The sequence below is a fragment of the Trematomus bernacchii genome, unplaced genomic scaffold (genome assembly GCF_902827165.1).
Source record: "Trematomus bernacchii unplaced genomic scaffold, fTreBer1.1, whole genome shotgun sequence".
Classification (NCBI taxonomy): domain Eukaryota; kingdom Metazoa; phylum Chordata; class Actinopteri; order Perciformes; family Nototheniidae; genus Trematomus; species Trematomus bernacchii.
The window spans coordinates 10,566,771-10,583,114 of NW_022987689.1; the positions used below are offsets into that span (position 1 = coordinate 10,566,771).

The 16,344-nt window shown below is 39.7% G+C and overlaps 1 protein-coding gene across 1 annotated transcript in view; it reads right to left on the reverse strand.

Moving 5' to 3' along the window:
- Positions 1–238: 238 nt before the first annotated feature.
- Positions 239–16,344, reverse strand: part of ctnnd2b (catenin (cadherin-associated protein), delta 2b) — a 167,659-nt gene continuing 151,553 nt past the window's right edge. The window contains exons 17-25 of the mRNA XM_034138140.1: positions 15,853–16,035; positions 11,621–11,794; positions 10,408–10,558; positions 8,055–8,307; positions 6,504–6,582; positions 6,235–6,361; positions 4,509–4,637; positions 3,846–3,922; positions 239–2,993 (exon numbers count right to left, since the gene is read on the reverse strand). Coding sequence (XP_033994031.1) covers positions 2,730–2,993; positions 3,846–3,922; positions 4,509–4,637; positions 6,235–6,361; positions 6,504–6,582; positions 8,055–8,307; positions 10,408–10,558; positions 11,621–11,794; positions 15,853–16,035 — 1,437 coding nt within the window. The 3' untranslated portion in view covers positions 239–2,729. The remainder of the gene's footprint in view (positions 2,994–3,845; positions 3,923–4,508; positions 4,638–6,234; positions 6,362–6,503; positions 6,583–8,054; positions 8,308–10,407; positions 10,559–11,620; positions 11,795–15,852; positions 16,036–16,344) is intronic.

Below are 16,344 nucleotides of genomic sequence, written 5' to 3' on the forward strand. Positions count from 1 at the left end.
GTTTAGCAAGTTTCAAGTCTTAGTAAATGTGCATATTGTACTAAGAGGAATGCAAAGGCTGCAAAAATAATTTCAAACTCATAGTTTGTGCCATGCTTTAGGAATATTGCATACTTTACATCCCTACATTATGCATAGTTAATGATGAAACATAGAGCACCAGAAATACTTTTTTTTTAAACACACACAACATTACCATATAGACTCTTCTTGGCAACAGAACAAACAACTCCCAGAATCAGAGGTTCTTCGATGGTCCGTTTATATTTTTTGGAGCAGTTGCAATCTGTTTGAGGCAATAGAAAGATTCACAATTCTCTTTTTAAAACACGTTTGGTCTAGCAACAAAAAGGTTACCAACGTTATATCTCCATACAGGTCTTATAGTTAGGTTCTTCTGCCTAAGGATCACAAGGACATACATAACATTGTCAGTTTCCAGATGCTTACTCACAAGCACAATACATCTGTTCATCCAGTGTTTTTGTGGGGGACTGTTGCATTATGAGTCCTTTTTCAAGCATCAGAAGATGACCTCTATGATTTCTAAAACGCAGTGGGTAGGGAGAACCAGGGTCTGTTGTCACGTATAACAATTTAGCCATTCTCACTTTAAAAAAATCACCATTTAGTTTTCAGATTTACCAACAACAAATACTCATGCACTCATGGGTGGACTTTTGCTATTTAGCATAATTAGACTAATTAATCAGAACTTAGTGTTTTCATGCATGGGAAATACAAGAATCAAACTCGTGACTGTTTCCTGTTTTGTGGCCGATAACCAATGGTTCTCAATGGGGAACATACATTTTGTGCACATACAGACATGTTGGAAATACTTGGACGTAGCACCTTTTTGGACTGCTTCAGTGACAACGTGGATCCCTGGGCCCTGGTCTACTCTATTTCACATAGCAACAACATTACTACACAAAGTCGACAATTTAGTGTGTTGACCAGGAAATAAAAAATGTGAACAAAATTCCTACATGTAGCTGTTTTTTTTTCTTTTTACAAGTCTTTTTTCCATAATGTTGCTGCTATAAGTGACATTCACATCTGCACATAAAAAGTATATATTTATATTTATATAATATATATCCGTACTCTATTAACAGTTTTGTCTACCATGAAGTTAGAATTGCCACCCATCTCTCAGAAAAGTTTTTTTTTGTACTTCAAACATTGATTATTTTACAACACAGAAATCAACTAATTTTGTACAACTTTGGGGGAAGCCTAGCTCCGCCCCCGTCACAGTCCCTCCGTGATCTTATTTTTTTGTCGTTTTTTTTCTTCTTTTTATGTTTTCTCTCCAGTCCTGGTGCAGTTAGGCAGGTTTCATCCCAGTAAAACACAGTTTAGAAAAACCAAAGCATTTACAAACTGGCATTGTTAGAACCGCAAGGATGTTCAGCTGAACTTGGACCCTTTAACACGCCCCTAACCTTCCCCCTTCTACAGATGAGGGGAAGCAACCCTTGTTTGGCACGGTTATATACACAATGAGCACAGTTCACTCAAAGGAGGCGCTCATGGGAACAACACGAGGATTTAGGGGGTGAAAATGTGACGAGATAGCCGCCAATAAACGAAAGCTAGCCTCAAAAAATGTGAGTATTGTCACAGAAAAAGCTGCTTAAATGTTAAAGGTCAGTAATAACGTGAAATCCATCCATAGGGCAGTTAAAAGAGCACCATGACCTATCAGAATTGATGCCTTAATACCCATTCATATCCAATATTTGACATGTTGACATCTGTCTGTTGCTGTGATATGAATTATGGGAGTGCAGATATTGTGTGTGTATTTTTCTTTCTGTTTTTTGGGGGAGAGTTATTGAGGAAGTGAAGGTTGACCAAATGGCGAAAGGCCTGACATGACACAGAAAATAGTGCAATGTACAGTACACAATGCATCTCCGTAAATGTACAGTGTACGTCAAATACTATACAACCAGAATTAAAAAAGTAGAAACACAACAAAAGAAAATTAAAAACCTGTTACAAATGACAAAGTCCTGAGGCGTTCTTCGCCCAGAGGAGGATACATCACGCCGAAGCCATAGAGAGAAACAAAGGTGTGTGTGACAGACGTCCTACATGTCTTACAGCTCTGCTTCTTGTGCTTCACATTACTAAAAGCCATGACGCTATACCACATATATACAGCTTTCTCCTGGGTATCTTTCACACGTTCCATTCACAATCCAAAAATGTCCATTTCTTGAGTCCACTGATTCATTTTTTTTCTTCCATTGTCCTTCTTCTTCTCCACATATCCACTTCTTCCTTCTCTCTCTCTCTTCCCTCATATCCCTCCCTCTTACATTCTGTATCCAGAGGCCTTCAGGTGCAGGAGGTCTTTCTGTCTGCTGAACCTTCTAGCAGTAGTTGATCGCAAACTAAACACAGAAAGAAAATGTGTCTGTCAGTTTTGTTGGTGGTGTACATGCACATGCATGGCCGCTCCTCCGTTTTGCTTCTGGTCCTCCTTTGTCCCCTTCCCCTCCTCCCTCAGATGTCTCTGAAAGGACTGTCTCAGTTTTTCACTTTTCCTGCACTCCATCCTCCCCTTCCGTTGTCCTGCTATCTATGATGCTACTCAGGAACCACAGGGGAGGATGGGGATGGAGGGAAACTGTCCTCTCATCTTCTCCTCCTATATTTAAACCCCCCCACTTCACCTCCATCCTCTCCTCCTAACCCTCCACCCTCATCTCCCCTTAGACCCAGGAGTCTGGTGAGGCCGGATAGTGGCTGGTCTCATAGTTGAGCTCGCTGTAGGGCCGTGAGGCGGAGTAGAAGTCTACATAGTTGCCGGTGGACTTGAGGCCCTGCAGGTGCATGTTGAGGTCACCCTGGGGAGGGCGCCCTCCTGCGAGGACCTGGTTCTCGTAGAAGGCCTGGTCCTCGTAGTTGACACCATCGGGTGGGGGAGGGTTTTGGAATGGAGGGTAGGGCTCTGAAGGCAGGCCTTGAGAAGAGATCTGTCAAAAGAAAAAGGCAAAGATCATCATTTACAGAACAGCTCTGATGCAGATTACGGTTGGGAGAAATCTTATTAAACTGGCAATTTTCAAAATAAACCCTAATTTCACAGAGTTAGGTGTGAAAATATCCCTTTCTCCCTGAGCGCAGTTTTTACTCGCTTTTTGGGTACAGACTATTATTCAACACAAAAGAAAAAATGGCGGTGGCCAAGTAAGATCTCCAAAAGCTGATGAATTGATCCAATTGACCAACGCTAAAGGCTTGGTCCAAACCATCATGACATGAGGATATGGACAAGACTTCTAAACTGACCATGCTTTCTGAAAATTCTGAGTGGTTGAAAATAATGCAACTAAATAATTAACATTTATAAATCCGAAAACAGGTTGATATGTATCCATTACCTATTGCTAGGTAGCATGACACAATCAATTCCAATGATTAATGGCAGCTAATGACAGACAAAAGGCTAAACCAGACAAAGGTGCTTGTACCCACGTCTTTTGAACTTGCCCCTACTTAAGCTACTGGTCTTGCTAAAGATTTGAGACCCAAACTTCACCCAAACCTGTTATTGGACACATCCCGGACCGAACTATTATCTCAAATTGGATAATCAAAAATGCTTTGAGAATGCCCAGTCATACATTTAGAGATAAAACCGGCATCAGATATGTCTGCCAGAGGGAGATGGGCAATATAAAAGGCTTTTACAACAATTGGCAACAATTCAGAATCAAATGCAACACCTTGAGAGCAATTTTCTATAGTATTCATAAAACCCATATGGGACTCTTTAGACATTTATAGTTTATATTCATAGTTCTTAGTATTTAAAGTTGTAGTACCTGATTATACTTCAGGTCATCGGTAGGCGACACATATGCTCCTCTGTGCAGCGTGGACGACCCACCGGGGATTTGACCTGCAGGGACAGAGAAGATGAGGACTTCAGAGGGATGCTTGCTCCGAAACTGATTCAGGAGCGTTTTTTAAATTAAGAATAAGAAGCAAATTGACAATGAATTATGATGATTAGGAATAACTAAGAGCTACATTTCCACCACATAACTGCTGATAGGCTGAGAAACAATGAAATACCGAACCTTCTCTGAAAACCATGACAAAAACAGCATTAAATCATTGTATTAATCATAAATATCCCACTTGTAGACTTACAAACACTCCCTATAGTTTTCTGAATAACGAGAAACACAATTCATATTCAGCTGTTGTTTTTCAGATAGTGAAATCTGACCTTTAGTAAGCTCTATCTGACTGTCTCAACAGCGTATTTCTAATTTGTTCAATTTCTTTCCGAGTTACACTGATACATTGTAGAATGTGTTATTGTTATTTGTACACACAGTGTATGAGTAGAGTGTGGTATTGATTTTTCCATTCAACACTTTGCAAGAAATAACAACCAATATGTTAAAGTGTTCCTTAAAAAATGTCACACTAACATGTTACAGTTTTTTTGTGTCAGACATGCATTATGGAGTTCTTACCCATCATGGCGTCCTTCCGGGATGTGTGCTCGCCCTTGTTGCCATGGTAACTAGCATTGCCAGTCGACTCGTAGTCTGCCTTCCTCTCCTTCAATGCCATCATCTCTCTTGGGGAAGTAGGGGCGCTCGCTACACAAAACACCACACACAAACACACGGGGGATATCTTTAACCTTCAATCCATCATGAACACATTATCAACGCACTTGACGCCAGAGTCCCTTCACAGCAGAAAGGCCAGAGTGATTTGTACTTTACAAAGCATCTCAGGTTCTTGTATTTACCTCCACAAAGGCACAGCACTCTTTGTGTATTATTTCCTGTAAACATCACCCTGATATGAATCATAAACGGGGGCACTGGTTGTGGTTTGTGTTGTGACTCTGTGGTTACCAAAGCAGTCTTCACAAGTCTGGCTTCTTGACCGGGGTGGGATTTTATAAGAGGTAAATATTGAGTCATCCCCCTCCTTGAATCTGATTTACTCTTGCTTCTCTGTTTTTGTCTGTGTGGCTGCAGGCCACTCTTTCTCCACCAGTATTTACAACAAGTACATATTACCATCTAAGTATCCCACTGACCCATTAATCTCTGTCTTGGCATGATTTACCTAAAAATCCAGAAGAAAAAAGAGGATAATGAATGTCGGACAGGGGGTGCAGTGTGAAAGATAATGAGTACGATCTGGTTAGCCATGTTGGAGGAAACCTGGCTATGATTCAGTGCCATATGTTACAGTAGTGTTCGCTATTATACTCAAATCATTATCAACAGCCTTTCACAAAGAAGCTGCTGGCTATGGTGCAGCCGGCCGGCCTGTTTTGTGTGGATGCATCAGTGTCTTTGTCTCTTTTCTGTAAAACACATTTACCATTGATCCATATACTCATTAATACTCTGCTAATATCACCAGTCTATTGTAATATCGGCACCTAGATGGCTAATCACCTTTGATGCTGTTGCAGTAAGCAACTGTTGTATGAATGTAACCATTTAAAAAGTGTATTTGTGTATGTTAGTCTAATGTACGCAGGCCGACAGGTGCAAAGGGCCCAAAACAATTTTAGAAACAAGAGAGACAAGAGAAACATTGTCAATTTCTTAATGTATCACAAGTTTGTGATAATGGCATAATTCTGAACTAAGAAACAACACATTTCTTTCAATGTAAGCTTCCAAATCTAAGTATTATCCAATTGCCACTAACAGTTGACAGTGTAATTCCAGTTCTGATGATTTTTCAAAGTGTGGTGCATTGAGAAATGGGGTATAATATTTTAATTATATTTCACACATTTACAATCATGAAAAATTGATTGTTTATTTTGGTTTGCTGGACATTGTTATTGTCTCAAAAGTCGGTTTTAGAAGCTTTAGGACCAAGCATAGAATACATCTCATGGGGTAAACACTGATTACATTGTATGTTGCCATTTTATAAGATTTAGTTAACATTAGAAGATGTTGTCATGAGTCCAAAAATGCAGAAGCCTGGAAAGCTCATATTAGTCAAACCTAAGTTTTGACAACTCAAGGGCAGAAAGTTTCTTTAGGAGATACCGTGCAAGGATTTTATTTGACAGCAGAATAATTGGTCAGTGCCTGTTGTAGTGTGAAGGTGAAAGCAGATTTAAGCCAGTTTGAAGCAGTTTATTTGACTTGACTGTTGGAAAGATTGATAGAGGACAAAAGGGAAGACAAGAGAGTGAGGGGTGGGTGGACTCACCTGATCGATTGTTTGGTGAAGTCCGTACAGGAGAGATGGACGGAGTACGAGAGGAAGAATAAGGTCGCTGTCTGTCTCTCTCTATCGTGGAGGAAGAGCCGACAAAATGGTACTGGGCATAGCCATCCTGAAGATGGAAGGAGAGGTTGCAAGAGGAGACGAAAAATATGAGTCCGTGTAAAAAAAGAATGCATCTTCACAACTTAAAATTGTATCATCATAACTCGTTTTCGGCGTAAATAAAGCCAGAGCACACATTTCAACTTTACCTTTTTGTAGAGGCTGCGGAGGTCTCTGTATTGCCACATGCTGTTCAGGACTTGGGAAGCTGCTTTTACCACTTTAGGACTATATTTGGGAATTCAGCAGAGGAAAAAACACATACAGTATAAAGCTTGACTGTCTTTCATTTTGTTTTGTGCAATCAGGAGCTATACAAACATTAGAATGCAGAATAATAAAAACATAAAGCAAGGACACTAAACCAGTAAAGCATATCTCACTGCTATAACAAAGAATGGATAAAGGTGCACAATGAAAATGCATTTTTTTATGTCCTCAAATATGGCACTTAAATTGTACTCAGGCCAAATTGCATTGCTTGATTGAATGATTGGCCAATATTTCATTTTGTGTCCTCCAGGGTTTCACTCAGTTGACTAATGGCTGTGGGTTTAATTGGCTCATATGGCCTTATCAGAGCCTAACAAATTGAATGTATTTCTTCCAGTCATTTTGGGGAATGTTATTCTTTTATTTTCAGGTTTGGTTCTTCGAATATTAACATAAATTGGTTTTATCCTATGATTATTCACAGAGCGCAAACAAATGTGCCGTCTGCTATACTGCACAACGGCAACACACGTCATATTTAGCCAAAGTTCGGTCCTAGACCAATTTAAAACATGTACATGTTTTAGTAGATAGAAATGTTTGTCAATTTCTGTCAAAGCAGATTTTAAAATGTGCAGTAACTACAAAATGCAGCTAACTTGACAGCTAGCAAATAGCAAAGAAGCTATCAAATGAAAGATAGCTGGTGAGAAAGCAAGATATGGCTTTAGTTAAAGCTATACCAAACATATTTTTTAATAGCTGTTATCTGTAAATGAAAAGTATCACAGTAAATATCCAAAATGAGGCGGTAACTAAATCCTACAATGCCAGAGAGAAGAACCCAGCTAAACTGCTGCTAAAGCTAACTAGCTTAGAAGGCTAGATCTTAGTAGCTGACTTCTTGGTAGTTGACTAGTGGAATTAAGTTACCTTTAAATTAGCCTGTATTTGGGTTGTGTATGGGTATGAAGGTAAACAGACAGATACTAGCCATCTTTCTTTTAGACCTTATTTTCTGCGTTTTGCTGACTCATAGCTCTAAAACAAGTACACAGCCTCTCTAACTTTACTGACAACCTCCTCCTACCTCACCTTTCTTTCTTTGCTGCATGATCTCTCTTTCTACCACTGCCACGTTACCTTACAAACCTTTTCTATTCCACTGATTTGCCCAGTGGACTGATTACATTTTCTACGTTCCCCTTCTGCCATAGGCTACGTATGTATATACATTTTTGTATTTACATTTATGTATTTTTTGGCTTTTGGTGAGGTAGTTATTCTCATTTGCTAGATTGACAGATGAACATAATTCCCTTTGTTTTCTTTCTAATATCAGAATAAAACAGTTTTTAATGCTGTTGCATCTTCTATCAATCTATAAGAAAACTGCCCCATGATGGTATTTCTTGTTCTTCTTCAGGCTAATCCTTTTTTCTTTCTTTACCCCCTTCCACCTGGCATCATCTTTCCATTCGGCTTACTTGTCTCCTTTGCTCCTGGCGACGCCAATGAGCTTCTCTATGCCGCCGGCGTCCCTCAGGGCCTTGGTGTTCTCCATGTTCTTGGTGATAACCTCGTGCAGTGCGCAGCAGATAGCGGTTATGGTGTCATCGGACATGGTCTTTCCCGCCAGGACACTGCTGTTGCTGCTTCCTCCGCCTCCACTGCCACTAGTGTTGTTGTTGTTGCTGCCTCCGGGCAAACGGTGCACAAGGTCCCTCATGGCATATTTACCTGTGGGCACGGTGGGTAAGACAGGGTGAGTGGGGTTGAGGTAGAAACATTTTGGTTGAAGGATTTGGAGTTGGAGAGGAGTCGACAGGGTGGAAATGGGGATGAAAATACACTTTTTTGAGCATTTCTTATGCTATCTTTGACCAATATTGTAGTGTTTTTGGCAATACATTTTACTACAGAAAATAACAGATAAAAAGAATAGAAAAAGTGAAAGGACATTTCTCTGCCCCCCCCTAATAAAGGTTAGACGACTCTCACTCCCGTCGGCTCTCTGCTTTCATTTTTTACTTAAAACTATAGCTTATCCAGCTAAGACTAAGAAAATACCGCCTGGCTTTGGGGCTGTCAGACCATTACGACGACTTGACCACGTGATCTAACACCGACTGACTACATTTCCCATGACAGCTCAGTACTGCTGTCAGCCAATCTTGTCCACTCTGACCTTTGCCCTTTACTCTGATTGGGTGATCCCCCTTGGTGGTGGGGGTGGGGGCACCTCATGACCAACTGACAGTTCACATCCACAGTATATGTATTAAAATCCTGCTGGCGTCAGTAGAATATATACTGCATTATTTTAATGTGTAGGCCTATAAAACACAAACTCATATCAATTATGATCATGTGCAGAATATACATTTGCAACTTATACTACATACTTTTTTAGCTGTTGCATATGCGCCCTGCTGATGAGAAATATGGTCTTGGTTGCACTCAGTAGAACATTTTGTAACACAGGTTGCAAGACAAGAGTATATAGTTTGCAATGCAACAGGGACATTTCTGAACCAAAGACAGGACATGTCTCTGAACACAGTACACCAGTGCATTTTAAAGTGTGGTCTGTAGCACTCTGCAAGGGGGTTCATTATTTCAAATTCATGATATAAAATCAGATTATTTTTTACATTTTTTTCTAATTTCTCAGATACTATTTCAACTTTTTTTAAGCTTAAATAGAGACACATTATAATATTAGACCATGAGTTTGGTTATATTCTGAAATACACTACAAATTAGCGCTGGGACTAAAGCATATTAATTAAGAATGCAAGGCAATGTAAACTTTTCCAAGTGATAAGGTGGTCCCGGTATGTTCTCTATCTTGTTCGGGGTCCTTTGCTGAAAAACAATTAAGAACCTCTGCAGTATTCTATGAAGCTAAAACAAGACCATTCGTCATAAGCACACCATTTTAGCGATTAAAAAAACCCCAATTCACTTCCAATAATAAGAAATTCATATAAACTGGGTTATGGTGCTATATCTTATTTGTGACATTGCAGTAATAAATCAACTGTTTGCTCACAGCGGACGTATTTGTGGTGGCCCTATTGATAAACTACTGAAAGCTCTGAGGATGCAACTACACAATATGTCGCGTCGCTGGGTAATTTCATCATGTCAACACAATGAGTGAGAGCAGGAAAATGTTTCCCATCAAAATATACATGCTTGCCCTGTGTCACTGCGATATAAAATTGCCATTACAACCTTCATACACAGTACACATGAATGGCTGCAGTCACAAACTAGACCACACACACAGACAACCTCAGCTCAGAGCTTCAAGCATCAGACAGAGCAAGAGGAGGGAGGCATGCGGTTGTTGCTATGGGGACCAGCAGGAAGACAGTGTTCATTACAGACATCACTTGGTTTCAAAAGGAAAATTAAGCTTCAAACAATCAGTCAAAAGAAAACTACCACAGTCTTGAATAGAGGTATGGGGATACATTTAGAGAAATACTATACAATTTGTGTCTTCAATTTTAAATATAAGACCATTCCTAACAGCAATAACCCTCTACACAATTGACATTTAACAGCAGCTTAAAATAAAAAAGACACTAAACACGTCTACTTACATAAACGATTATCATATGCATTATTTAAGCGAGTGAATAGTTCTGCAAGTGGGTCAAGATAACTGCACTTGTTTTCAGTGCCATTATCTTCAATTCACTCAACTCCTGAATAAAGATGGCTTGCTTTGGAAATGTTGCATTCACCCAATAACAGACAATAATGTCACATTATTCCAGACTCTGTGTTTTCCCTTCATTCTGTCTATGCTGTGAATGGGCCACTCACCGATGAGCTCCTTGTTCCTGACGTCCAGAGCCATGTTTCTCAGCGCGGTGGCCACGGCACACACCACCCGGTCGTTGTCTATCCTCAGTAACTCCACCAGGATAGGGAGGCCCTTCTCCTTACGCACCGCAGCCCGGATATACACAGACCACTGGGTAGGAGAGAGAGAAGAGAGGGTTGGAGGTGGATGAAGAGAGGTTTGATATTTTTCCTTTTGTCTTCCCTTTTTGCTTATTTCTAGTGTACTTGGATTTGTTCTCTTGAATGAACGGTGTTGATGTTTTTATATGTTTTTTGTTAGGTACCTTTCCATACCCTACAGTAGATGTGGGTTGGGTATGTCCTCAGTTTGAAGAAATAGACAGTAATCTGGCAATAACCAAAACAAACTAACACATTTGGGCAGCAACTTGTGTTTACCAAAAGGTTAAACTGTCAATGGAGCCTGGTTTTAGGAGAGCACAGATAACGGCTTGAGTTACCTGTTGGAAAGTGATGTCTGACAGCAAGGTGCTGTGGTAGAAATAAGCTAAATATACAGACACTTAAACTGATATTGTTTAGGTGGCTAACATATGTGACAGACTGCAATCTACTCCTACGAAATATTAGATCTATCCCTTTAAGGGATAAAACCATATGATTGGCTGACAAATCCTCAACGTAATGTTCACTTACTTGGGACTTCCAGACTACTCGTTGCCTTCTTTAGAAAATTCAGTTCAGTGGTTTTGGAGAGGATTTACTTTTTACTCTGGAACACCAAAGGTGATACCCTTTATGTAAAACTGGTGGTACTGTATCCACTAGCATTTTCTATATAAGAAAATGCATTCTTCAAGTGCAGGATTACTGTTAGAATCTGCCCAAAGCTTGATGAGCCAAAGGGTTGTCTGTTAAGATACTGATTGTAATTTAACAATCAATGAGGTAAGAAAACAACATTTGAAATCTAGTAGTAATCAAACACTCCCCTGTAATTTATGTCATTATCTGGATATTACTTTTTAAGGTCATACATTTGTTGATTACAGAGGGTGATGTACCAAATGTTTACTCATAAAGGTGTGCTATCTCAAAGCACAAAACGGCCAGAATATGGGGGCTGTTGAAGAGATTTCAAATTGTTCAGAACACTTTGGCACCCAATGGCATTTCCCTAGACTTCTGCAGATGCCCTTTAGTATCACAGTGGTGTAGGCACAGTCCCTACCTTCCAGCTGCCAGCAGCCAGGTTCTGCAGAGCCCCAGCTGCTCCCTCCAGGGTGTCTGGGTTTGAGCACTCAGACAGCAGCGTGAGGTAGGGCTTCACGATGGTGGGGTGCCATAACATCTGGATGCCTTTCGGGGGCTCCGCCAAGTCTGGAAATGGGCCGACGCCATCCCACTACGGAAGATGAGACAGTATTCAGAATAGAAAATAGAAAAATAATTTTTAATTCTCTGTGAGGCGCAGAGTTTGACAATGCCAGCATGGACCCCATGGCAAGAAGAGGGGATGAGAACGAGAGAGGGAAGATTTGCTCATTATAAACAATGATAGGAATCGCGTAGCTTTCATCTAATGGCATTTCGTTTTTCTGTCTTCTCCCTTATTGAAATCTGAAATGTCCTCTGCTTTTTTTAAATGCATGCACTCAAATGCTGTACATAAAAAAAAAAACTGTGCCTGACATGTGTTAATGAGAGGTGCAAGGACAAAATAATTTGCAGCAAAAACTAAGGTGACACTTTATTTTGAATAGGTATATAATAGTTTACGTGACAATTTATGAACATACTTACCTGTTAAAAGAATAATTTAGCTGAATTGAATGTGAACTAATAAGATATAAATAAGTGACAAAATGTTGAAAGCAGACCATTCAAATAAATTGTTACCAAAAATAACCATTATTCGCTGCCCCACTTATTTTCTGAAATTAAAAAGGTCAGCACTAGCTATTCTTTCAAAACCTTACTAAAACAGGTAAAAGTGTGTGAGCATTATCAGCATAATGCACTTAAAGTCCTCATGGTGCAGATAAATGGTCTGTGTCAGTGTTGTACAAATATATAAGATGTTTTGGAAATTATGTTACTGTTGCTTTTTGGGGTTTTACCTTTCCTGTAGTGTGTTATGCCGGTTTCTGTGCATGTAAATGGTCTGCAAAGGCTAAAATCCCAGCCCCCTCCCGCCCGAAATGCTACGATTGGACTCAGGTGACATCACTATGTAACACTCGCAATACTGTTGGCTAGCACTCCAACACATTGTACATGATAACGGGCTAAGCAGGGTGTCTAAGCTGTTGACCAATCACAACAGAGCCGGCCAGCTAACCAATCAGAGCCGACTGGTCTCTGGTTTCAGACAGAGGGTGAAAAGAGGTGGTATGAGAAAAATAAAGAGCTTTTTGAACATTAAAGCATGTACACAGTAGACATGTTTCTCTCAAAACAAAGAGGAACCCTTAATGCTTCAGTTTAACAGAAACCTTCAAAACCAACACATCTGGAGATGCACAGTTTTAACTCGACAAGGAGGGCAAAAAAAGCTGTGATAACAAAATATATTGGAGAAAAAAAGGAACAATATCTTTCACAGATTTGTTTAATAGAAGTATAGCAGAAAATGCAAATACTTAAGTAAAGCACAAGTCATCTAAACTTCTACTTGAGTAAAGTAGTTCCACCAAGGCTTATATTCTGTTGTTGTTCCTTCTTTGTGTGAATCTGATTTGTAGATGTATCAAAGTAAATATTAGGATGTTCTGTAGGCTTCCTACTGTCATTTTATATCATCAATCCTCACATTTTTTTTGTAGAAAACAAAATCTTCCTCCTTCCATCTGCAATGACGTAATCTCACACGACATCTGATAAGGCTCGCTGCCAACAGACTGCACTGCTGTCTGCCTTCACTTCCCTTTTTGTCTTTGACCTTATTATTCCACTACTTCCTCTTCCCCCCTCTCTCCTCTCTCATCCTTTTGTATCTTCTAGACCCCCTGTTAACTCTAGCTTCCTTCACTCTCTCCTCTCTATATCTCCCCTTCCTACCGACGTATCCTTTCCTCCTCTCCTCACCCCTCATCTCCTCATCTCTCCTGTAATTACTCTACAGTTGATAGAGTTTCGCCCTCTCCAACAAGCTCCCCGATCGCTACTTCATGGTAATCACCCACAGCTGCACTGGAGTGGAGACAGATAGAGGGAATGGATGGGGGGGGAGGTTTTGATGTGTCCCTTTACAATCTGATCCCTGGTTAGTTGTAAGATCTCCCTGGTTCTGCCTTGATGTGAACAACTGTGTTAAGGGTTTACTTGGCAAATGGTAGTTAAAGGTCTAACATATTAAGTAAATTAAAAATGCCCTTTTTCTGTATTTTCTAAAAAAGGAAAGAGAGGGGAAAAACATGCAGGGCTAATGAGCAATTTACCCACCCTGTACCACCGGAAGTGTTGGGTTTTCAATCCCAGCAGCTTCAGTAGAAATCTTACGTCTTCCACTCAACCAGAATGTGACGCTGATTGCTAATTAGCATGACAAGAGGGTTCGAGCCTGCTCCAAGGCAGCCGTTTGGTTTCTGCCAACTACACATCTAAAAAGAGCAATCATTTTGTATCTAACCGGAGAAAGAAACTCTTCCTGTTGGCAGCAGATGGACAGACCAAGGAAATCCAGAGCGAAATAGTAAAATAAATATATTTTTTTGTCTGAAAAATTGGTAGTCAATGCATGGAAAGCTAAAATAGCTATTTTCCCAATGTTTGAAAACCGTATAGCATGTGTTGATGGGTTAGGGTTAGGGTTAGGGTTATATTGCATAGAAGCAGGGGGTGGAAACCTTCTACACTAAAGTGTAAAAATACTCTTACAAATTAAAGTCCAGCATGAAAAATGAATCTTAAGTAAAAGTATGATTTATAAGTTTATGAAACATACTTAAAGTACTCATTATGCAGAATGGCCCGATTCACAATAAAATGTCGGGTATTACTGGATAATACTTTTTATTTCCTAATAATGTGTTCATTAATTTAATGTTTAAGTTGGCAAAGGTGGAGCTATATTTTACAACTAAAAAAACTAAAATAAGTATACTTAATAAAACGTCATTTATAAGTGGATTTATATGTTGGATTACAAATCTGAATCTTTAAAGTAATTAGGGAAAATACTCAAGATGGCGATTATATTCCACCTCAACATAGGACAACACAACAAGTACAAAGACTATAAGATGCATATTAGTATCACATCATCAAACTCTTCTGTTGCTATGAATCACGTTATATTAGATACGTGACCCTAAATAATTCAGGTGGTAGGTGAAGATCACGTGGAAAAACAAACTCAAACATCATGAATATCAAAGAAATCTGTGGTGCATTCATAAATATTCATCGTGTGAAGTGAACTAAGGGTGAACTGAGCAAATGTTACTGAACCAGAAACAGCAACGAGCTGCATTACAAAAGGAGATACTGAATACTGAAACATATAATGGTAGGGTTATTGTCTTAGAAAAAACACAAAAGATGACAACCTCTCTCTGTACAGCTGTTATTTTGCCTTTTTGTTTAACTTTAATTATCCCGGTGTTGATCTGACAGCGAGTAACCAAGCAATTAAGTCACGGCTTTAAATAAACAAGAGAAAATTCCTCATGCATTATGTACTCTGTATGTAAATGTAGATTTTTATGTGGGCATTACAATTCTATAAGGGAATGTATTAGTGTCATGTACGAGGGAAAATATAAGCAAGCAGCAGGATACTAGAGAGCCAAGAACTACAAAAAGACATACTGTTGCATCCCGTAAGACAGGCAATAACTTTATACCACGTTTATTTAGGCACCAAAGCATAGTTAATTTCACTCCAGTTAGGAGTTTTCGAGTCATTGGTGTAAATAATGAGAGAATGAAGAGACTTCATTAAACACTAACTGTGATCACTAAAGGCAAAAGATAAGACTTATATGTACTTATAAAACATTTCTAATAATAATAATCTATCTATATTATTGTCCCCTTACTCATACTCACATTCATTTAACCTGTATTTTTCATCAAATAATGATAATCTTATGTGAATAGAATTAGATTAAAATGACAGAATTGTTGGTTTTTTGCTCGAGATTGACTGAAGTGTTCAATATAAATTGAGTGTTTGTGTGTGTGTGTGTGTGTGTGTGTGTGTGTGTGTGTCCAGACACAGTCCATTAGCGTGCCTGGATACTCATTATAGGAATTATTAGACTTTTGATAGGCATTAAAACACGATGAATCCACCATATTAATATTATTCACCACCATAATCTATCATATAACTGCATGGATTTGCACCCTGCTCCCCCAAAAACCCAACCTGAAGCGGCCCACCATTCTAAAGGATATGAAGAAAAGCTAATAGGCAGTTTTCCAGTAAGAAAATACTTAGAATTTCCATTTCCCCACCTGGTCATGTCCCTTCTTCTTCTTCTTTTTCTTGCCCCAGCATCCAGAGCTCTCTGCGTCCTTCCCGCCAGTGTCACACAGCAGCCCGTCGAGCTCCTCCGACCCCCCCTGCTGGCTGTGGGATGTCTCTGCAGCCAGACGGTACGACAAGTTCCTCAAGATGCACACACAGTTCTCCACGGTCTGTTGGTGGAAGGAGGGTGGAGAGAGAACAACATGAAGGAGGACAGATGGCAATCAGGACAAAACTGTAGAGTCATATTTACGCAGGCACACACACTCTCATATGACCATAATGTGCAGTGCTAGCTGTGTAACATAAAGACATGCAAACACAGACACATGCTGTGTGCATAATGTAGACAGACACACACACACACACACACTAATCCCATTGATGTGAGTGGCGTATGCAGCCAATAGTCACAGACTTTGATCTTGTGAAGGATTTCTAAGGATTCAAAACTCCATATCTCCTCGTGAGCCAACACA